Here is a 24,956-nt window from a genome sequence, read left to right on the forward strand (position 1 = left end):
CACGTTGGAGACTGAATTAGTGATGGGCAAGGAGGGGTCAAGTGGCTGCCCTGCAAAATAAAATTATACTAATGTTAGTTCAGCTGCTCCTGTTCATACTGAGAGTGGGATTTTATGGTGGCCAAGAGAAACTGCTGGGGTCTCCTTTAGGAACCAAGAAAAACATATCACATTCCTTCCTAAAATGAACAGAGGTAGTACACAAATAAATCTTCATACGCCAGCTCAGCACCATCACCCCTCATCACATACCCTTTGAACGTGCAAAAACCTCCACGAGCTGATGAGCCTCCTCTGCTATTTGGTGCTCCATGCCTTTCTTCCCCAACCCCAACTTCCGCATAGTAACTACACCAAACTGTCTCTGTTGCCTCCAGGTGTGACCATTTGATAATACAATACCTATGGAAAATCAATGAGAAATTATTACTTGCAGAAATCAATGTAAAAAGTTGCCATCTCAGAACAATGTTTACTGAAGTTCATATCCTTGCATGTAAGAGCTGCTTAGTCTCTCTAAAGAAAAGAATTACAAGATGATGCAGAAAGGATTCTGGGTACAAATTGGAGGGAATTTACAGGGGAAATCTATCAAGCTTCTGGTAATGCTATTGGGAAAAGAATGGAAGTGGTAGAAATGGAAGTTCTTTTCTTTTTCTCTTTCTAAATTTCCCTACAGGAAATGCCATCGCAAGATATACAACTGGGTGTAAAATAATGAATATACAAATAAATAACTATGGATTATTTTAAAATAAAAGACTACAGAGGAGAGTTTCCTTTTAAAATAAAAATGATGGATTTATTGTTTTTAAACATGGAAGAATGGTTGGAATTTTTTTTTGAGGGGGGGGAGATAAGGTCATCATTCAAGATTGGAAGAGTACTATTCGATCCACTTCCATCTGTCTCTTGAAGTCTGTGGTTTCAACTACGGGTGCTGCCACCAGCTGTAACTGTCCCGGTTTCAGAATATGCCTCAGCCCGGTGTCTGACTCCCCCTCCAGATACTCCAGCTTCCGGGGCAGGATGTCCGCCCTCTGGTTCTGGTGCCCCGGCATGTATCAGATTCGGAAGTCGTAAAGAGCAAAAAAAACTTTGCCAATCTAATTTGCCTCTGGTTCAGATGCCTCGCCATTTGCCAATATTCTAATTTCTTGTGGTCCATGTATCTCCACTTAGTGTTGTGCTCCTTTGAGGAAATGTCTCCACACCCCCAGCGCTTCTTTTATGGCAAGCAATTCTCTCTCCCCAAATGGTGTAATTCCATTCTGAAGCATTCAACTTTTGAGAGTGGAAGGCACACAGCCTCAAATCTCCGTTACGATCTTCTTGTAGCAACACAGCTCCTATGGCACTTTCTGACACCCCCGTCTCCACCACCACCGGCCGATGTGGATCTGTGTGGTGCAGGTACTCCTCTGCTGAAAAAGGCCCCTTGAGCTTCTCAAACACATCTTGTGCTTCCTCTGTCCAGAAGAATGGCTTCTTGCTCCTCAAGCAGTCAGTAAGGAAAGCCATGAGCCAAGAATAATTGTGCACAAACTTGTGGTAATAATTAGCAAAGCCTAAGAATCTCTGTAAGTCATTCTTAGTCTTTGGCTTCTGCCAATCTAACACCGCCTGCACCTTTGCTAAGTCCATGTACACCCCTTCAGGAGAGACATGATAACCCCAAATTCCACCCCCTTGACATGAAAATGGCACTTTCCCAATTTCGCCTAGAGGCGGTGTGTCCTTAATCTATGCAGCACCTCTATTACGTGTCGCACGTGCTCTTCTGGGTTCTCAGAGTAGATCAGCACGTCATGTAGGTAACACAAAACTGTATTGTCCAATAAATCTGCCAGTACATGATTGATAAACACCTGGAATGTGGCGTTGCCTAATTGTAGCCCAAAAGGCATAACAAAGTATTCACAGCTTCCAAATCTAGTATTATGAGCCATTTTCCACTTGTCCCCTTGTCTCACATGTATCAAATTGTATGCCCCCCTCAGGTCCAGCTGGGTAAAAAATTTCACCGACCGTAACCTCTCCAGCAGGTCACCAATATGTGGCAAGGGGTATTGACTAGGAATCATGAGGCTGTTGGTTTTTCTGTAGTCCACCACGAGACGTCTTTCTGGGGTGTCTTTCTTGTTCACAAAGAACACTGGTGACCCACCAGGTGCTCATGACAGCCTAATAAACTCACGTTCCAAGTTCTTCTTCAGAAACTCCCGCAAGTTGCCTAATTCTGCTTCTGACATGGAATATAGATGACTGGTTGGCACCAGGCACCAAGCCTATTTTGCAATCATAAGGTCTGTGGGGTGTGTAACCTACCTGCCTCCTTTTCACAGAACACATCCCTATAGGCCTTATACTGTGGGGGTATGGAGCTCTCCTCCCCCATGAGTTTTCCCCCTACCTCTGCCCCTTGGCTCCTACCTCTATTGGCACTTCGAACCCTAGGCAGTGTACTTGGCAGTAAGCTGAATCAAAAGTTAAAGAACGCTGCCCCCATGCTATTACTTTGTGAGCTAACTTGGTGATGTGAAACATCATTGTCTCCTTGTGGCCTGACAACTCCACCCCCATGGGCCATGTGGCATAGGCAACGTGCCTCCCCACCAATGGCCTGCCATCAATTGGTCCATCCATAGTTTCCAAAAACTCCCCCAGGTTTGAGAGAGTGCTGTGTTTGGCTGCCATTAGAGGAATTGTCCATCCTTTAGCATTGCCTTCTAACATGCCAATTAAATATGCCACTCTCTCCTTATCAGACTTAAAATCCACTGCTCTCACATCCAGAAAATAGAGAGCTTCGTTTTAAAGGCAAGATAGTCCGCCAGGTAAACTGCATATTTAGAGGGGTTTTACTGGCTCTGAGAGTCCTTTCTGCCTCTAAATGCAGTCTTTGTTCTCGCAGGGCCCGGTGAGGGTATCTAGCTGTGATTTCAGCTGCCAGCTGTACTGCTGCAGTTCATTTATGGCATCCCTGGGCTCTCCTGCCCCCACTCCTGCTGCTCCAGCCCCCATTGAGTCCACACCCTCTGGTACTTCCCTTTGCATTCTGTTCTCTATTGTCCCTCGGTGTGTGAGAGAAGACAGATTTGGCAAGCTGTCAGGTTGGTAGGCTCTCCCACACAAGATGCATGCTCTGACAGTTTTATTGTCGTTGCTGTTCAGACACTATCCAACCATCTCGTCCTCTGCCATTCCCTTCTCCTTGTGCCCTCCATCTTTCCCAACACCAGGGTCTTTTCCAGGGAGTCTTCTCTTCTCATGAGGTGGCAAAAGTATTGGAGTCTCAGCTTGATGATCTGTCCTTCCAGTGAGCACTCGGCTGATTTCCTTCAGAATGGATAGGTTTGATCTTCTTGCAGTCCATGGGACTCTCAAGTGGTTTCTCCATAATCCAGCACATGTTTGCAATTTGGTCTCTGGTTCCTCTGCCTCTTCTAAATCCAGCTTGCACTTCTGGGAGTTCTTGGTCTACATACTGCTTGAGCCTTCCTTGTAGAATTTTAAGCATAACCTTGCTAGCGTGTGAAATGAGTGCAATTGTGCGGTAGTTGGAGCATTCTTTGGCACTGCCCTTCTTTGGGATTGGGATGTAGACTGATCTTCTCTGGCCACTGCTGAGTTTTCCAAACTTGCTAGTATATTGAGTGTAGCACCTTAACAGCATCATCTTTTAAAATTTTGAATAGTTCAGCTGGAATACCATCACTTCCACTGGCCATGTTATTAGCAGTGTTTTCTAAGGCCCATTTGACTTCACTCTCTAGGATGTCTGGCTCAAGGTCATCAACCACACTACAAGCCATCCATATCTTTCTGGTATAATTCCTCTGTGTATTCTTGCCACCTCTTCTTGATGTCTTCTGCTTCTGTTAGGTCCTTACCACTTTTGTCCTTTATTATGGTAATTTTGTACGAAATATTCCTTTCATATCTCCAATTTTCTTGAACAGATCTCTGGTTCTTCCCATTCTGTTGTTTTCCTCTATTTCTTTGCATTGCTTGTTTAAGAAGGCCTTCTTGTCTCTCCTTGTTGTTTTTTGGAAATCTGCATTCAATTTCCTGTATCTTTCACTATCTCCCTCGCATTTTGCTTGCCTTCTCTCCCCCGCTATTTGTAAGGCCTCGTTGGACAGCTACTTTCCTTTCTTGCATTTCCTTTCCATTGGGATGGATTTCGTTGCTGCCTCCTGTATAATGTTGCGAGCCTCCATCCATAGTTCTTCATAGTTCTGCCCTTCGTATCGAGATCACTCTATCATTTCTGAGATTGCATCCCAGTACAGTTTTCGCCACTCTTTTGTTGACTATGACGGCCACTCCATTTCATTTATGGGATTCTTTCCCACAGTAGTAGATATGATGGTCATCCAAACTGAATTCACCGATTCCCGTCCATTTTAGTTCACTGATGCTCAGGATGTCAATATTTATTCTTGCCATCTCATTTTTGACCACATCCACCTTACCCAGGTTCATGGTTCTTACATTCCAGGTTCCTATGCAATATTTTTCTTTACAGCATTGGACTTTCCTTTCGCTTCCAGGCATATCCACAACTGAGTGACCTTTCGGCTTGTACTTGTCGTCCGCTCTTCCTCAGTAGCATGTTGGACGCCTTCTGACCTGAGCGGCTCATCTTCCAGCGTCATAACTTTTATGTACCTATTGTCTTTGTCCATGGAGTTTTTTTGGCAGGGATACTGGAGTGGCTTGCTGGTTCCTGCTCCAAGTGGATTGTTGTTGTTTAGTCGCTTAGTCGTGTCCGACTCTTCGTGACCCCATGGACCAGAGCACGCCAGGCACTCCTATCTTCCACTACCTCCCGCAGTTTGGTCAGACTCATGTTTGTAGCTTCGAGAACACTGTCCAACCATCTCGTCCTCTGTCGTCCCCTTCTCCTTGTGCCTTCCATCTTTCCCAGCATCAAGGTCTTTTCCAGGGAGTCTTCTCTTCTTATGAGGTGGCCAAAGTACTGGAGCCTCAACTTCACGATCTGTCCTTCCAGTGAGCACTCAGGGCTGATTTCCTTAAGAATGGATATGTTTGATCTTCTTGCAGTCCATGGGACTCTCAAGAGTCTCCTCCAGCACCATAATTCAAAAGCATCAATTCTTCGGCGATCAGCCTTCTTTATGGTCCAGCTCTCACTTCCATACATCCAAGTGGATTACGTTTGGTCAAAACTCTCCACTATGACCTGTCCATCTTGGGTGGCCCTGCACGGCGTAGCTCATAGCTTCTCTGAGTTATTCAAGCCCCTTCGCCATGGCAAGGCAGTGATCCATGAAGGGGGATGGTATTATTATTATTATTATTATTATTATTATTATTATTATTATTTCAAATCTTGGTTGTCAAACATAATCTGTTCAACTGAGGCACAGCTTCCGATTGGTTGCAGATGCTTCCTGCACTAAATTTGCTTCCAAAAAACATTAAAAAAACAGAGCATTTACTTCTGGGTTTTGGGAGCCAAAGCATTCCAAAATGGAGGCATTTGAGATCTGAGGTTTGACTGTATTTATTATTACATTTATATTCCACTCATCCTCCCAAAAGAACCGAGGGCTGAAAAGAAGCAAAACTGAGAAAGATCTAAACTGAAAAGCTTATTGGAAGGGCATATATCTCAAGTTGTATAGGCTGTTTGTTCAACCAGCACCTTGAACTTAGCTAATTGTCAGCCAGTGGCATAACATGCTGGCTATGTCCTGCCCCCATGAGCAGTCAAGCTACTGCATTTTTTGCCAGACAGTGTTTCAAGGGCAGCCCAAAATGCAGCACATTGCTATAATCAGCCTGGAGGTAACCAGCACATGGATGACAGTAGTTAAGCTATCCTGATACAGTAACTACTTTAGCTGCCAAAGCTGCCTTGCTAGCTGAAGCTGGTAGAAGGCACTAAGGTCACCTGGGCCTCTAGCAGCTAAGATGGATCCAGGAGCACCTCTAGTCTATGAACCTGTTCTCTCAGGGGGAGTTGAACCCCTTTCATAGAAATAAACTGAACAATTGACTAGACTCCAACCACCATGCCCCCATTTTACCAGGATTCAGACTGATGTAGGCATCAATGCTTTCAGCAGAAAGAACTTTGAGTTCAAGCTCTTCATCCAGCACTGAGGGCCAGGATAGTAAATGCATTACAAGTGCAACAGGCAACAAACTTCTACCTGCAGTTGAATCGAACCACAGTGCAGTACAATTGCTAATTCCACAAAGCACTTGCTAGTTGCAATCCATCAGGGGTGCCACTTGAATAAAATATGAGGAAGGGGGCAAGTGAGCCCCACCTCACATAATCAGTGATGAGGATTGCTCTTTCAGAGCTCTGCCAGCACTGGCGATCTCTGGCATTGAATGTGTTGGTCTTGTGTGGGGCACCAAGGAGAGCTTGGCTGTCTGGCTGGCGTACTGACCACCCAGCACACCGGCAGCCACCCTGTCAGACCTGCTGGAGGTGGCGGCAGGCTAGGCCTTGGAATTCCCAAGCCTATTGGTTTTGGGAGACTTCAACGTCCATGCCAATGCTGCCCCCTCCTCACAGGCTCTGGACCTAATGACTTCCATGGCAACACTAGGGCTCTCCCAGTTTGTTTTGGGCCCCACTCATCAAGCAGGCCACATGCTGGATTTGACCTTTGGTGCTGGCATAGATGTGATCATACTCCCCCCTGTGGAAGTGACATGGTCTGATCACTGCACTCTGAAAGCCAAGACTGACTTCTCGCTCCTCCCCTGCTCAGGTGGCGAGACTATTTGGGCTTGCCCGAGAAGGCTGATGGATCCTGATAGATTCCGTCAGGCCTTGTGGGATTCTGCTCCTCCTGATGACTCATTACATGACCTTGTCGAGCACTGGAATAACAGGTTCTTGGCATCCATCAATAAGATCGTGCCTAAGCGCCCTCTGCAACCCCGCCGAAACCGGGCCCCTTGGTTTACCTAGGAGCTCCGGAAAATGAAGCAGGACCTCAGACGGCTAGAGCGAGTATGGCGACGGACTCATGATGGAGCTTCAAGAACATCTTATAGGATGCTTATGAAAGCCAATGAGATGGCTATGAAAGCTGCTAAGAAATCTTACTTCGCAGCTTCCATTGCATCCGCTAGCTCTCACCCGGCACAACTTTTTAGAATAATTAGGTCAATAACGTCCTTAGGAGGACAACCAAATTTAAGCATAAATTTGACTCACAGCTGTGAGGCGTTCGCGAACTTTTTTGCAGAGAAAGTCCTGTTGCTCTGCCGTGACCTCCCTGCCAATTTAGATACAATGACAGAACTGGAGGCCCCTTGACAGTCTTCGAGTCCAGTGTTGGATCATTTCGATCGGATACTCCCTGCTGATGTGGATAGATTCCTCTGAGCTGGTAGGCCCACCACTTGCCTCCTTGATTCATGCCCGTCTTGGCTGATTAGGGTGTGCCCAGATGTTGCACGCATCCCCCTTGTTGAAATTATCAATTTGTCCCTTGGCACGGGGACATTCCCAGGGGAGCTGAAGGAAGCAGTGGTGTGTCCTCTCTTAAAGAAAACTTCACTAGATCCTTTAGATTTATCCAATTACCGCCCAGTTTCAAATCTTCCATATCTAATTGAGAGAGTGGTTGCTGAACAGTTTGGTAGGTTTCTGGAGGAAACATCAGCTTTAGATCCATTTCAGTCCGGGATCCGTCCTGGTTTCGGGACCGAGACAGCTCCGGTCACCCTAACAGATGATCTCCGTAGACAACTGGATCGAGGCGGGTCGGGACCACTGATTCTCTTAGATTTGTCAGCAGCCTTCAATATGGTTGATCATGATCTTCTGGACCACCACCTCATCAACGTGGGGATACAGGGCATAGCCCGTAAATGGCTGTGCTCTTTTATCTCTGGTCAGGGACAGAGGGTGGTGCCAGGGAGGGAGATGTTCTCACGCCACTCCTTTTTTTTTTTTTTTAATAAATTTTTATTAGGGGTTTTTACAAAATAAAGTACAGAAATAAACAACCTTTCTTTTATCTCAACAAAGTTTCATAACTTCTTTGGACTTCCTCACATCTCCCGCTGCCATTTTCATCATCATAAATTTTTCCCAGCAATTTATCATCTAATTTGCAAATTTTATAACCACTCATTTAAATATAATCCTCTGTAAATTAGTTTCTCTTAATCTCACTTTACATCCCATTTCGATCCGATTTTGTGGTGGCCAATTATTTATGATCAAACATCCTACTTAACTTTCCGCCAAATCACAATATTTTTGTAAATAAATCTTAAATTTCCTCCAATCTTCTTCAACCCTCTCTTCTCCCAGGTCTCGAATTCTGCCAGTCATCTCGGCCAGTTGCATATAGTCCATCAGCTGCATCTGCCATTCTTCCAGAGTGGGTAGATCTTGAGTTTTCCACTTCTTGGCGATAAGTATCCTTGCTGCTGCTGTTGCGTACAAAAAGAATGTTCGGTCCTTCTTTGGCACCATCTGGCCGACAATGCCCAGGAGGAAGGCCTCTGGTTTCTTAAGGAAGGTATACTTAAATACCTTTTTCAGCTCATTATATATCATTTCCCAGAAGACCTTCACCCTGGGACAAGTCCACCAGAGGTGAAAGAATGTTCCTTCATTTTCCTTACATTTCCAGCATTTGTTGTCTGGCACATGGCATATTTTGGCTAGTTTAACTGGGGTCATGTACCACCTATAAATCATTTTCATTACATTTTCCTTCAGAGCATTACATGCCGTGAAGTTCATCCCCGTGGTCCACAACCTTTCCCAATCCTCAAACATAATATTATGCCCAATATCCTGTGCCCACTTTATCATGGCCGACTTAACCATTTCATCTTGTGTATTCCATTTCAACAGCAAGTTATACATTCTTGAAAGTACTTTAGTCTTAGGTTCTAACAATTCTGTTTCCAACTTCGATTTCTCCACCTGGAATCCTAACTTTTTATCCTTTTTAAAAATTTCTTGAATCTGAGCGTAATGTAACCAGTCTCGCACTTTATCTTTCATTTTTTCCAAACTCTGCAATTTCCAATTGTTACCCTCTTTCTCTATTATTTCCCAATATTTCGGCCATTTGGCCTCCATATTGGGTCTTTTTCGGGCCTTAGCCTCCAGAGGTGATAGCCATCTTGGAGTTTTATTTTCCAATAGGTCTTTGTATTTTGTCCAGACATTAAACACTGCTTTCCTGACAATATGGTTCTTAAAGGCCTTATTGATCTTAACTTTGTCATACCATAAGTATGCATGCCAGCCAAATGCATTGTTAAAACCTTCTAAATCTAACACATCAGTGTCCTCTAGAAGTAGCCAGTCTTTTAGCCAGCAGAAAGCTGCGGCTTCGTAGTACAACCTTAAGTCTGGCAGGGCAAAGCCCCCTCTTTCTTTCGCATCAGTTAATATCTTAAACTTAATTCTGGGCTTTTTGCCCTGCCAGACAAATTTAGAAATATCTCTCTGCCACTTCCTGAAGCACTCCGTCTTATCCACAATTTGCAATGTTTGAAATAAAAACAACATCTTAGGCAATACATTCATCTTAATAGCAGCAATTCGGCCTAACAAAGAAAGCTTCAATTTTGACCAACTGTCCAAGTCTCTCTTAATTTCAGACCAACATTTTTCATAATTATCCTTAAATAGACTCAGATTTTTTGCTGTTATGTTTACCCCTAGGTACTTTACTTTTTTAACCACAGTTAGTTCTGTTTCTCTCTGAAACCGTTCTGACTCTGCATCTGTCAAGTTTTTTCCCAACACCTTAGTTTTCTGTTTGTTTAGTTTAAAGCCCGCTACCCGACCAAAGTCCTGAATCAATTGTAACACTCTTTTTGTACTAGATTCTGGCTCTTGCAATGTCAAAACAAGGTCATCTGCAAAAGCTTTAAGTTTATATTGTTTCACTCCGATCTGAATCCCTTGCACCAACCGGTCCCCTCTAATCAAGTTCAAGAGCACCTCCAGGACAGAAATAAACAGCAAGGGGGAAATCGGGCAGCCTTGTCGTGTCCCTTTTTCAATCTTAAACTCTTCTGTAACCACATTGTTAACTATCAGTTTTGCCTTTTGTTCTGAGTAAATCGCGTCAATCCCATTTTCAAAACCCCGCCCCACTCCCATTTCTTTTAAATTCCCCTTCATAAATTTCCAAGAAATATTATCAAAGGCCTTCTCCGCGTCTATAAAAATTAGAACTGCTTTAGTGTTAATATTTGTTTGCAAGAGTTCCAAAATGTCAATAATGTTCCTTGTATTAGCAAATAAATGTCTTCCTGGGAGAAAGCCTGCCTGGTCTTTATGAATTATCTCATTTAAAACTCTTTTGAATCTTCCTGCCAAAACGTCAGCAAATATTTTGTAATCCACATTTAAAAGGGAAATGGGGCGGTAGTTCTTAAGTTGTGTCTTTTCAGTTTCTGATTTTGGTATCAATGTGATGAAAGCTTCCTTCCACGATTCAGGCGCCTTCTTTCCCTCCATAATTTCATTGCTGACCTCCAGCAGTGGTTGAATCAAATAGTCACTTAATGTCTTATAGTACTTGGAGGTCAAGCCATCTGGCCCTGGAGACTTGCCCAACTTCATATTCTGAATGGCCTGTTCTATCTCTAGTCGTGTTATTTTACTATTCAGGAGTGATCTATTTTCTTGTGATAGTTTTTTAAGTCCATTTTTCTCCAAAAATTTTGCAATCTCTTCCTCCTTTTGTGGCCCTTGAGTGTATAATTTCTTGAAATATTTCTGGAAACATTTTCTAATTTCCACCGGGTTCTGAATATTCCTTCCTTCTATTTCCAAATTTGTTACTATGTTCAGCTTTTGTCTCTTCTTCAACTGCCAAGCCAGCAGTTTCCCACATTTATTAGCCGATTCAAATGTTTTTTGTTTCATTGATTTAATCTTCCATTCTATTTCCTGATTTATCAGTTTGGAATATTGTGCCTGATGAAGTTTAATTTCTCTCAAAATCGGCTGTGACTTCGGGTTTACTCTTAGTTTCTTCTCTAACTCTTTAATTTTCCCCAAAATCTTGTCCTTTTTCTCATTTTGTAGTCTTTTCTTTATGGCGTTCTGTTGTATCAAGAACCCTCTCATCACAGCTTTGCTTGCGTCCCAGATTGTTCTTTTTTCCACAGCAGTGTTCAAATTTATCTCAAAATAGTCCTTTATTGTTTTTTGGGCCTTCTTGATAATTCTCACGCCACTCCTTGGTGTGTGGAGTGCCACAGGGCGCAATCCTCTCCCCAAAGCTTTTTAACATCTTTATGCGCCCCCTTGCCCAGATTATCCAGAGCTTTGGGCTGGGTTGTCACCAATATGCTTATGACACTCAGCACTATCTGCTGATGGATGGCCACACTGACTCAGCCCCGGACACACTGACCAGATGCTTGGAAGCGGTGGCAGGATGGTTTCATGGGAGCCGTTTGAAACTAAATCCTTCGAAGACAGAGGTCCTCTGGGTGGGTCAAGATGGCATGGGGATGAGGGACCAACTCCCTTCTCTTGTGGGGGCCCAATTAGTGCCATTGCCTTCCGTTAAGAGTTTGGGTGTAATCCTTGACGCCTCCCTTTCCATGGAGATGCAAGTTACAGCAACCGCCAATGCGACATTTTTCCACCTTCACCACATCAAGCAGTCCCTTACTTTTCCCGCCCCGACCTGGCCACAGTGATGCATGCAACGGTCACCTCCAGGCTTGACTACTGTAGTTCGCTCTACGTGGGGCTGGCCTTGAAGCTGGCCCAGAAACTCCAGCGGGTGCAGAATGCTGCAGAGAGGCTCCTCACGGGGTCCCTGCCATGGGAGCATATTCACCCAGTGTTTTTCCACCTGCACTGGCTCCTGATGGAGCACAGGGTTAGATTTAACGTGCTGGGTTTGACCTTTAAAGCTCTTCATGGCCTAGGACCCTCGTACCTACGGGACCACCTCTCGACCACCTCGTATGCCCCACGAAGAACCTTAAGGTCCATAAATAGCAACACCCTAGTGGTCCTGGGCCCTAAGGAAGTCAGATTATCCTCAACCAGAGCCAGGGCCTTTTCGACACTGGCTCTGGCCTGGTGGAACACTCTGTCTCATGAGACCAGGGCCCTGCAGGATCTGATTTCTTTCTGCAGGGCCTGTAAAACAGAGTTGTTCCACCTGGCTTTTAGCTTGGAATTAACTTGACCCCCCCCCTCTTTCTTTTCCCCTTTTTCCTTCTGTGATGGAACTCCTACTTGGGGACTTCCCTGGCTTTTTTCTGGCCCACATAGGACCAGTCTGGATTTTTTTCCCCAACCAGACTTGACATTTTCATCCCCCCAAAAGTTTTTGAGTTTCTGCTGAAACGAGGCTGCATTTTAATGTTAAAGACCAAATAATCCCTTTTTTATACTTGTACTCTGCAAGATTCAAGGTGTTTTAAGGTCTGTTTCCCAACCCCCTAAGATGCAGCACAGTAGATGTGGCAGAATTGGGAACCCCATTCATGCAGGGTTCTATTCCTGCCACCTCTTGCGCGTTGGTAGAGCACATATCTCTTTTCCCCGGACCCCACGTGTTGGCAATACAATACAAACCAACTGGACGCACCTATGCTGGTCACTGCCACAATACAGAAAGGAGCTTACAAGTATTTTCAACTGTAGCTTGACATTTCCAATTGTCCCCAAAATAAAACACTGCAAGGGGGTTGGTTTACTTTTCTTTCTTTCTTTCTTCCTTAACCCCTGGGACACTCCATCCACCTAACGTTGTTTCTCACTCAGTCACCTTTCTCCGCGTCCTGTCAGTGGCCTAGACGGACTCGCATCGCTAGGAACAGCACCTTACAAAGACCACACTTCGCTTCGTCAGTGGCTCTGAGCCCCAACGTCTCATCCACTCAAAACATTCACTGGAGTGTCCCCACACACAAATAAATGCACATACATACGAATCCCCATACACATACAAACCCCATGCACCTCCCCAATCCCCTTTACCCATAAACTTCCCAAAGCCGGTGGCACTTTTACTGCTCTTCTACTGGCAAACCAGCAGCACACTACTGCTCTCTACTGGTTGAACCCAGCGGCACCCTACTGCTCCTACTGGGCGGGGCTGATCAAACACTGCAAATTGTGGACAAGACTACTTACAGAAATATTGTAAAATTAATGAATGTTAGAATGATGTTGGATAGAAATAAAGTGGTTTCCAGCTGTAATGTTTTAAGGGAATATGAGAAACAGGCTTAGAAACAGGTTAAAACTTAATGGCAAGGATTTGCTGAACTAACAATTTGAATCGGAATACAAAAAAGGGAGGTATGAGGAGGTCCAGGAAACATGTTAAAGGAAAATGGAAAATCTGCATGTTTTATTTTTTTATTTTTAATTATTTTTATTTTTGTATTTTTGTGGCTATTTTTTATTCTTTTCTTTTCTTTTTACCTTTATTGTACTATTATTAAAAACCTTAATAAATATTCTAAAAAGTAAATAAATGAAAGGACCTCACCCCTAGTTGTTCACTCCTGTTGAGTGCAACAATAATAGAGAACCTTTGCTCTGGACAGCCCTTTAAACGTTTTCTCTTGGGAAAATACCAGGAGAAACTCTTATTCTTCACTACTTACCCTTTCCTTTTATCATAGTCCTAAGGAAAGGAGTCTGTGGTCGCTCGTCTAATTCTTCAGAGTGGTCAGTGAGCGCTTCTTTCACTGCTTGGAATCCAGACAGTACTACAGTGGATAGATGTATTATCCATAGGGTGAAAATATTTCCATGTTGCTTTGCCAGCTACCATTAGGGTCAAAAGAGAGGAGAGGAATGATGTGTTCAAAAACTGCAGTTGGATATTTCAACTTAATACAAGAGCTTCAGTCTCCCTCACCTCTGTAGATTCTTCCGTATGTCCAGAGCTCAAGTTATGGCTGCTCCCTGCTGCTTCTCCCTTCCCTCTGCATACCACTCTTTTTTTTTAATTTTAAAAAAATATTTATTTATACAACAAGAAAAAACAAGAAAACACACACACACACACACACACACACACACACAAAAACACAAGTATCAAATTACACACAAATTACAAAAATAACCATAGACGCATAATTTTCTTGACAAACAATAAAACATCTATTGGTCTTAACACTAAAGACCCAACTTCCCGTCTATTCCATATTTCAAGTTCAAATTACTTATTGCCAATACACATTTTTTTATAATTAAACTTATTCTCAATAAATCTAATTTCTTCTCTCTACCTAGCAACTATTACTGAAGTTCCTCGAATGCTGCAACAGAATTTAAACTACTATATTTATTTTTCAGATATTCTTTGAAAACCTCCCATTTAGAAACAAATTCCTGTTTGGATTTATTCTTTATTTTTTTCTGATAAACCATCTAATTTGGCATATTCTGTCAGCTTTTGGATCCAATCTTGTATAGAGGGGATTTCATTACTCTTCCATTTTGCTGCAATCAAAACTCTTGCTGCCACCGTCGCATATAAAAAGATACCCTTCCTCTTTTGTGGAATATCCAAATCTGTTATTCCCAGGAGGTAGGCCTCTGGTTTTTTACTGAATGAGATCTTTAGCATTTTTTGCAGTTCTGCGTGTATACTCTCCCAGAATACCTGTATTTTCCTACATGTCCACCACATATGGTAGAATGTTCCTGAGTCTCCGCATCTCCAACAATTGCTTGACACATTTTTATACATTTTTGAGAGTTTCCATGGTGTTAGATACCATCAATGTTGCATTTTTTGAAAGTTCTCTCTAATCGTGTAACAATTTGTGAATTTCCAATTGATCTTCCATAAATTTTCCCATTGAGCCATGGTTATTGAATGGCCAAAGTCCTGAGACCACCTCACCATTGCCACTGTTACCTCCTCCTCCTTGACTGTCCAGTCAAGGAGGAGTCGGTAAGTTTTGGAAAGAGTTTTTCTTTTAGAATTTACAAGATCAGATTCGAATCGGGAAGTTTCTACTGAGAACCCCTTTTGTTTGTCAGATTTAAATTTTTCAAATAACTGATGGTATTGGAACCAGTCTGAAATGTGTTCTCTTATTTCCTCTTTTTTTTTTTACTTTTATTTGGTTATCTTCATTTTTTAGAAGTATTTTATATGTTGGCCAGCTTTCCTGAGTATTTTTCCGTTTTACAGCTATGGCTTCTACTGGAGAAGTCCACCACGGGACTTTAGGCTCCATCAGGTTTTTATATTTTTCCCATACAGCAAAGAGTGACTTTCTTATTATATGGTTGGTAAAATTTTTATGAATTTTCGCTTTTCCATATATTAGGTAGGCGTGCCATCCCCAACGGTTGTCAAAACCTTCCAGGTCCAGGAGGTCCGGATCCTGCAACGTGCACCAATCTTTTAACCAGGTGAAACAGGCTGCCTCATAATAAAGTTTTAGGTCGGGTAGGGAAAAGCCTCCTCTCTCTTTTATGTCTATTAAGATCAGGTGTTTAATCCTGGGTTTCTTCCCTTCCCACAAAAATTTGGAAATTTCTCTTTGCCATATCTTGAGACAACCTGCTTCACCGAGTATCGGAATCATTTGAAATAAAAAGATTAATTTTGGAAGCACATTCATCTTTATAATGGAAATCCTACCGAGAAATGTTAATTTTAGTTTACTCCAGGTTACCAAGTTTTTTTCTAATCTCTAGCCAAGTTTTGGTGTAATTATCCTGAAATAAGTTTATGTTCTTGGGGGTGATCCAAATACCCAAGTATTTCGCTTTGGAAGAGATTTTCAAGCCCAATATTTTTTCTAAGTCATCCTTTTCTTCTGCGGTTACATTTTTAACAAGCATTTTTGTTTTTGTAATATTCAGCTTAAAGCCTGACACTTCTCCAAATTCTTTAATCAGTTCCAGCACTCTTTTCAGACTTTCTTTAGGGTTTTCAGTCATAACGAGTAGATCGTCCGCGAAAGCTTTAATTTTATATGTTTTGTTTCCCAGAGTGATGCCTTTAACAAGCTGATCCCTTCTTATCTGATTGTTCAATACTTCCATCACCAAGATAAATATCAGTGGAGACAGTGGGCAGCCCTGTCTGGTTCCCTTGTTTATTTTGCACTCCTCAGTAATTCTTCTGTTGATGATCAATTTTGCATATTGTTCTGAGTAGATGGCATTTATTCCTTTACAAATATTTTCTCCCAGTCCGATTTCTTCCATTAATTTTTTCATAAACTTCCAGGACACGTTATCAAAAGCTTTTTCAGCGTCTACCAACATAATAGCTGCTGGTTTATCAATTTTAAAATCCAAATATTCTAATACATTAATCACACATCTAATATTGGATTGCATAAATCGTCCGGGAAGAAATCCGGTTTGATCTTTATGAATTATCTCTTTCAGCACCATTTTTAATCTATTTGCAAGAATGTCTGCAAATATCTTGTAATCGTTATTTAGCAGTGCAATGGGTCTGTAATTGGCCATGTTTGAGGCTTCTGTTCCTTGTTTATGGATAAGAGTAATAAAGCTGTCCTTCCAGGTTTTCGGAAGTTTTCCATTTGCCAGAATATTATTCATTAGGTCTTTCATGGGAAGAAATAATGCTTGTTCTAACTTTTTATAGTAATTAGCTGGAAGACCATCTGGGCCCGGTGTCTTTCCTAATTTTGATCTCTGTATAGCTTGTTGCACTTCCATAGCTGTTATTGGTGAGTTCAAAATGTCAGTTTTTTCCTTAGGTATTATTGGTAGTTTATTTTTGCCCAGATAATCAATTATTTTTTCCAGAGTCTCTGGACCTTCATTATATAGTTTTCCGAAAAAACTAGCAAAGTTTTTACTAATTTCCTTAGGTTCTTGAATCCATTTGTCTTCAATTTTAATTTTATTGATAATTCTATCTTCTTTTTTCTTCTTTAATTGCCAGGCCAAAAGTTTACCAGGTTTATTTGCAAACTCAAAGTTTCTATGTCTCAACCATTTTATCTTCCATTCTATCTCTTCATTTATTATCATGGAGAATTGCGTCTGTAAGATTTTTATACTTTGCTTAATTGGTTCATCATCTGGTTTTTGGAAAAGGATCCTTTCCTTTTTTCTAATTTCCTCCCAGATCTCCATTTTCTTCTTCTCCTTTATTTTCCTTTGGAATGCGTTTTGTTGTATAAAGAAGCCTCTTATGATGGCTTTACCACTCTTATATGTTTGCTCTCTATGCCTGCATTCTCATTCCCTGTCAGTGAAGCAACATCGCTGACACCAGGCTTATGAAATTGAATAGCACCTGCAGGTTAATTCCATGTTGAGAGGCTGCCATGAATGAATGCTGAGGACCTATGTGGTCAGTCTTTTTTTTTTTAATATAATAATATTTTATTCTTTTTTCCATTTAGAACGTTATATTTGTTATACAACAATTATATTCCAATTCAACAAAACAAGTGACTTCCCACTCAACCAACATCAATGTTTATAACTTGAATTACATACAATTGCATTTTAAAGTTCCATCTTATCTAATTTCCTCCTCTCCAACATGTTTCTTAATATATTCTGCTGTTTTCTTACACTTCAAACCACGCTGTGGTCTTTACATATGGGAAATAACTTTTTATATAGGCTGCAAATGTTTTCCAATCTTCTTTAAAAGATTCCAAATCAGTATCTTTTATCAATTTTTGCCATCTCTGCATATTCCAAGATTTTCATAAACCATTCTTCCTTTGAGGGTGTTCTCTCCTCCTTCCTCAGTTTAACAGTATACAATAAATATTTTTGATCAGTAATTTTTAATGCATATTTTCAACTTTTATATTTTATTCAGTATTAATAATAATATTCTTTGTATTATCCCTATTATTTGTATATCTTACTGTTTCTTACAAAAGAGGCTAATGGCATTTACCATTTACCATTTGATGCTGTTGTTTAAGCTGAAATATCACAATTGTTGAGGGAAATAGATAAAGCAATTGCTGAAATCAGACTGAATTATAACTAAGATTGAATGGTTTCTTTAAATGTAAAGGTTCATCATTGTTCCATCCGATGTGTATGTCTTTAAGGGGCCAGAGCAAGGGCCAGAGCAAGGTAACGAGACCCAGCTTTACAGCTGTGAAACATAGCAGGTGCTGCTGAGTTGTACTGATTAAGCTGTGTTGGCAATTGGGTGTAGTATATAAGGAGCAGCACCTAGCTCTCCCATTACCCTGGGGGTTGGGTTGGTGGTTGGGTCTGGTTTGTTGATGTATTTAGTGTAAATGGAGTTTTTGTTTTTCTTATTAAAACCTTGTTGAAGTTATTTTTGAGTCCCTTTTTAATGCATGGTCTCCCCAGCAAGCTCTCTGCAGCGCTACCATACTGCAAATAGCCAACAGTAAGTACCTTAATGAGAATATCTTCATGAATCTTCAATCCAAGGATCCACAAGGTTCCAATGAGAGGAACCTTAGGAGGGCCTGGAGGGTCATGCCTGTTTGACCACAGCAGTTTCTTGAAGTTCAGAATCAGAAGAACCACCAGCAGAGCAATCAAAAGTGCCTATATCTCCATCCTTCTCTTGCTATCTTTTTCTCCTTAATTCTTTCTAGGTTGCCTGGTCAGGTTCAACTCTTTCTCTAAGGTCTTTTTGCTTTCCTCAGAGATATCAGCAGTACTCTTTGCTTATATATGCTCAGTTATTAAAAACAATTAAGCAACAAGGAGTGTGATACCATGTGCAAATAGCCTTGGAATGTGATTGCAAGTCATGTAATACAATTGAACACTATAATCATTCTTATATGGGTCACGCAAATGAGAGGGTGTGAAATATACTCAGAGTCGCAAAGAGATTTCATGCTCTTTATTCAGCTCATAGTGGTGAGGAGGAATGAATGAAAGTCCCCTCAAAGTATCTGCTTTATATACATTATTTACACATTGGGCTGCACATGATTGGCTAATTCCGGAATTCTACTGTAAGCCAATCAGTAGGTTGTGGATTCACTTCTATCTGGAGCATGATTGGGTGGTTCCTGCCAACCAATCATACTGCTGCATTGTTCTAGGACCAATCAGACTGCTGCAGTTTGGATCCTATTCAACTCAGTACATAACAGGGTGTTTGATGAATTGCAATTAGAATCCAAGCTATCTTAAGACCGATTTTATGACACAAATGTTTGGGAAAGAATTTTGTACCAAATATGCATAAAATAAAAAATGAATATGAGAAAAGCCCTGTTGGATCACACCGAAATCCTCTCTTGTGCAAATAGAGGGATTACCTCTTTTCTCCCTTGAATAGTGCATAGAGCTGGAGGAGGAATTTGAAAGAGTGATAGTCTTTCCTGCTTCCTCTTTATGATCTATATGTACTGGATCCAACTTTTACCCAGACTCTTAGGAAAAGCCAAGTGTGCTTGTGTACAGTTTATTCCTCATCAGCAGAAGCATGTAGAAACCTTTTTGAAATTATTATTTAATTGTTGTGCCCGGACACTGATGTCCAGCGCCGAGGGCATTCTGGCAGTTCCCTCATTGTGAGAAGCAAAGCTACAGGGAAGCAGGCAGAGGGCCTTCTGGGTAGTGGCACCCGCCCTGTGGAACACCCTCCTATCAGATGTCAAAGAGATAAACAATTACCTGACATTCAGAAGACATCTTAAGGCAGTCCTGTTTAGGGAAGTTTTTAATGTGTGACATCTTAGTGTATTTTTGGTCTTTGTGGAAGCTGCCCAGAGTGGCTGGGGAAACCCAGCCAGATGGGCAGGGTACAAATAATAAATTATTATTATTATTATTAATCATAGACATACATTACAGCTCAGTTGCCAGGAATTAAAAGAATAATATCAGCACCAATCATTCTGTGTAACTTCAAAGAGCAAGAAGGCATGGCAGGAAGCCTGAGGAGCAAGTGCAGAATGTTAATGTGAGATAAAGCGCTGACTCCTTTCCTAGCTGGATTTTCCCGCTGGATATCTTTTTAAATTAAGTGCGGCTAGTCCTCATGCCATCATATGACACATTAGTTGGGGTGTATGAAAACCTGGCTTCAGCACTTGTGGAGATTTGGGTGATTATGGCATCTCTAAGAAGCACAAAACACTGCTTCTCTCAGCAAGCTCCTCCAACATCTTTTGGGCACGGACTCGTGTAGCAAAGGATTCCTCCAGAAAACTTTTTGATTATGCATTCATCCTGATTTGTGCTCATAGTAATTTCAAGGTGGTTACATCCAACTCCATTTTCAATACTATTTATGCCTGCATAGATTTTTGAGGTGGCCATACAGTTTCATTTCCATTCTATCACATCCTTTAACTTTCTACTGAAAACTACATATGCACTGACTTCTTTTTGTCGCACTTTTGCAATAGATATAGTTTCCCCAGACAGCAATAATGCGGGAGTGTTCAGGAAGCATTACGGAAGAACTAACAAAGCAGAATATTCTTGTCAAGAATATGGCACAGAATTTACCCTCAATAAAAATCCCGCCTGGTGGAACCAGTAGAACTAGTAACTGGTTGACATTACACATTCTATCCTTAAAAACGGTGTGGGAAAAAGTGGCTGAATTGGGTTTGTTTGCTGAAACTTTTCAGCATACTGACTAAAACAAACAAATAAATAAATAACCAAAATAAAAACAAAGAAAGGAAATGAGAGAGAGAGAGAGAGAGAGAGAGAGAGAGAGAGAGAGAGAGAAATGCCAAGCCCTCTCTCAAAGGTACGTCTTAACTCTTGTCTCACACAGAAGGGAGTGGCTCCCAGCTCTCACCTGGGTGCTTCCCTTTCTTCCCCCAGTCTCCCACCCTGCCTTTCACACAGGGTCTTTCACTGGCCAGATATCAACATCATGGGTGTATTCAAAATATTCTAAATGTTCGTTCCAGTATGATATCCAATTGTATTCCGAGATAATATCCAGCTGTTCCTTGTTCTGCTAGGTGATATTTTCTCCCATCTTCAGCCCCAGAGATTCCTATGAGTCAAGAATAGTCCTCATCCAATCCAGGATGATGACTTTATCTCTCCCCCCCCCCCAAAAAAAAATTTCCAACCTTTCCTCCATGTTTGAAAACAATAAATCCTTAATTTTTATTTAAAAAGGAAACTCTCCACTGTAGTCATTTATTTAAAAAAAATCCATAGTTATTTACTTGTTGTATATTCATTATTTTACACCTGTGTTGATATATTTTGATCCCATTTCCTGTAGGGAAATTTATCAAGAGAAAAAGAAAAGCACTTCCATTTCTACCACTTCCATTCTTTTCCCAATAGGGTCAACAGAAGCTTGATAGGTTTTTCCTCTAAATTCCCTCCAAATTATACCCAGAATCCTTTCTGCATCATCATGTAATTCTCTGCTTTAGAGAGACTAAGCAGCTCTTACATGCAAAGGCATGAACTTCAGTAAACATGGTTTGTTCTGAGATGGCCAATTTTCACATTGATTTCTGTAAGTAATTATTTCTCACTGATTTTTCGTAGGTATTTTATTTTCAAATGGTCACATTTGGAGGCAACAAAGAGAGTTTGGTGTAGTTACTATGCGGAAGCTGGGGCTGGGGAAGAAAGGCATGGAGCACCAAATAGCAGAGGAGGCCCATCAGCTTGTGGAGGTTTTTGCACGTTTGCACCTTCAAAGGGTATGTGATGCTAAGTGATGGTGCTGAGCTGGCGTATGAAGATATATTTGTGTACTACCTCTGTCCATTTTAGAAAGGAATGTGATATGTTTTTCTTGGTTCCTAATGGAGATCCCAGCAATTTCTCTTGGCCACCATGAACTCCCACTCTCAGTATGAACAGGAGCAGCTGAGCTAATAGTATAACTTTATTTTGCAGGACAACCACTTGACACCTCCATGCCCATCGCTAATTCAGTCTCCAACAGGATAAGTGCTGTGGCTTTTGGGCACCGGTTTGCTCTTGAAGATGAAAGGCTCCAGAAACTGATAGAAGCCATAGATTTTTCCATACAATTTGCATGTAGCTTTGGTTATGCTGTGAGTAGTCATTTCCATTCCTGCCAAACAGGTCTCCCAAGGGCCTTAATACCACAAATCAGTATTCTGATAGAGGGTTGGAGAAGTGAGATCAGGTTTAAATTGATCTGAGATAAGGGCCACTTACTATCTCACAGCGTGATCCATTGCTCATGATTGTGGTTCGAGGACCCGACCCCCGCAATGTGAAATGAATACACAAGGACACGTGATATAAGGTTAATGGGCAAGGAAAGGCCACAACTTTATTGATTACAGCAGTGAAAAGGTATTGGCTTAGGCATTGGATCTCTAAAACAAGTGGGTTTATTCACCAGTAGGTGGAGCCTGTTGATGCTAATCCAACTATAGGCTCACCCCTGATGTCACCGAGGGTCGTGCCATGGCCTCCAGCCAAGCAGGCATCGGACAGAATACACGACCGCCAGATTCCTTTAACGGAATACCCAAAAATTGAAGGCATGGGCGATAGCCACACCTAGCCCTTCGACACACCACAACACATTATTCCAATGCCTAACCGCCACCCGAGCCGAAAGGCTCACCACCAATACCCTCACAGCTGTAACCAATCCCTGATGCTGCTGCTGATGCTAGTTAACCAAATGTCATTCCCTTGGTCTGAAAGATGAACCCCATCATTCCGGTACAAGGCTTGGTCGCCAATCCGGATACAGTCATGAGAGATGACTCGGCCATACAAAAAGTGCACCCAATGGGCTATTGCACGATTTAAGAGTTTCCTGGATTTTTCAATGGCCATACAGTTCTGCACACCGTGCCACACAATTCTCTTCAGGAAGGAGGACTAGAACACTGTTGTTCCGGGACACAAGGCAGCAATCACATCCAAATCTCTTTTTATGTGCCACGACAAGTCCACACTTCTTCTGCTAACAAGGTCATTTCCCCCTAATTGAAGGATAAGGATGTCAGGAGGGCCAAATGCGGCAACTCTCCCTCTCAGCAATGGCATAAGCAATGCCTCGTCTCAAAAACCAGGAAACTCGCACTCCAGGTGGCAATCCAAGGTTAGGGGTGAGGCCACAGCTAACTGACCGTACGTGGGCCGAATGGACTATACCATGGCCACAAATCCAGACACTACTGAGAACGTCTGAGAATAAATGAAAGTAAAAAAATACAGATAAGTAGAGGTAAAGGAGCAGAGCGCATTCTAACGAGTGTAACCTTTATAAGCGTCGGATTTCCACTGGCCCATTTCCTTAATCTTATCCGCTGGCAGGCCCAAGCGTGCAGCTGTTGTGGCGGCGCCAATCCTGAATGAGTGTGCCGCATAATCCTGGGAAGATAAACCACAGGCATCAATAGCTTTGCAGAGTGCCCTTGTGAATTGGTGTCTCAACAAAGGTGACCCATCCTCGTGAACCAGGAGCGGGCCAGGACCGGGCAGTCTGAGGTAAAGGTACCATCTAGTGTCCTTTACCGGGCATGGGCCCTGCTGCGCCGATGCTGTAAGCTTAACTAGAACACCCATACCGGCCTCATCAGTTTTGGACTGATGTATCCGCACCGTCAAGCTAGATTCGGACCACTGCACGTCCTCCCTAAGGAGGCCGCGCGTTGAACCTCCTGCGCTAACTTCAACCGCAGCTTCACCAACTCTCAGAGCGCCAAAAAGGCGATAGCGTACGCCGCAAAAAAGAGGCGGGCTTCAAACCTGGTCCAGCAAATTGACCTGAGCTTTATGCGTATCTGAGATAGCAACCCATAAGAAATTGGCTTACGGCCCTCGGTCCTGGGGGGTTGTAGCCTGCCCCAACCTTCAATAGCTCTGCGGATCAGGAAGTCACTACACGGATCGGAGGAAAATGTGGCTTTAGCAAAGAAGCTGATGGTGGGTATGTGTATCTTTAAGGTTTTGGGAGCACGACCCAAATCGTCAAGATGGGTAAGGTACAGCAGAACATCATCAGTGGTGGGTGGCACGTTATGCAAAAGCCCAGATATCCCAGACCTGAAACCCAGGAAATCGCACCAGGCCTTCTTGTAAGACCTGAGAGTGGAGGGTGCGACAGATGCTAATACTCCCTGTATCACTTTGCGTCTCCAACATTCCACAGGTGCTCTGGAAAAGGTTCGGGCAACAGTTGTGCTCCAGGTGCTAGCGACCGGAAGTGAGATATCTGAAAGCGAGACAAGGCATCGGCTATATCATTATTGGTCCCTGGTATGAATTTGACTGAAAAAATTATGTTGTACTCAAGGCACCAGAGAACAAACACCCGCAGAAGGGAGGAGACCCTCGCAGACCGAGATGACTGCCTGGCCAGTATGTTCACCACTGCCAGGTTGTCGGTCCTGAAGCACACATGGCGATTTCGAAAACTCCTCCATCCAGATGTGAACGGCCACTACTATTGGAAAAAACTCGAGAAAGGTGAGATCCCATGTGATGGCCTGGCCCTGCCACCCCGTTGGCCATCATTGCGCGCACCATCGTCCCCTGAAGTACAAGCCAAAGCCCAGGGACCCTGCCGCATCTGATTGGACCTGGAAATCTGAGGACAAATTTAGAACATCCTGCCATAGGGATACCCCATTGTAGTGTTCCAAAAATGTCATCCACACCTTCAGGTCTGCCTTAACCGACTTGGAAAGTCAGACCCTGTGGTGTGGGTGTCTGAGACCAACTGACAGCCTGCCCGATCGAAGAATTTGATCGAAGAATGCAGAGAGGAGGGAGCTGGATCAGGGAAAATGCTAGACCTGGAGGGTCCCTATCGTCTGTTCCCTGCTGCGGGGGCTTCTCTGGAACTGGAACCCCGCCTCCACGAAAGGGCTGCTTCCCTTTGTAACACGCTACGGCTGGGAGAACCCCTGTACACCTCTCGCACTCGTGCAGATACTTACAAGACTGCCTTTGGCATGACCCCTTATTGAATTCCCAACATACCTTGCGCTTTGGCTCCCTTCTCAGGTCCGGCTTACCCGTGCAATAAGAATCTAATGGC

General features: G+C 42.6%; 1 protein-coding gene across 1 annotated transcript in view; it reads right to left on the reverse strand.

Moving 5' to 3' along the window:
- LOC310844516 (cytochrome P450 2J2-like) overlaps positions 1-13,780 on the reverse strand; it is an 80,011-nt gene extending 66,231 nt beyond the window's left edge. The window contains exons 1-2 of the mRNA XM_083738616.1: positions 13,624-13,780; positions 253-402 (exon numbers count right to left, since the gene is read on the reverse strand). Of these exons, the coding sequence (XP_083594742.1) occupies positions 253-402; positions 13,624-13,639 (166 nt within the window). The 5' untranslated portion in view covers positions 13,640-13,780. The remainder of the gene's footprint in view (positions 1-252; positions 403-13,623) is intronic.
- Between the last annotated feature and the right edge of the window lie 11,176 nt (positions 13,781-24,956).

The sequence above is a fragment of the Podarcis gaigeae genome, assembly GCF_964106915.1.
Source record: "Podarcis gaigeae genome assembly, chromosome: 5".
Classification (NCBI taxonomy): domain Eukaryota; kingdom Metazoa; phylum Chordata; class Lepidosauria; order Squamata; family Lacertidae; genus Podarcis; species Podarcis gaigeae.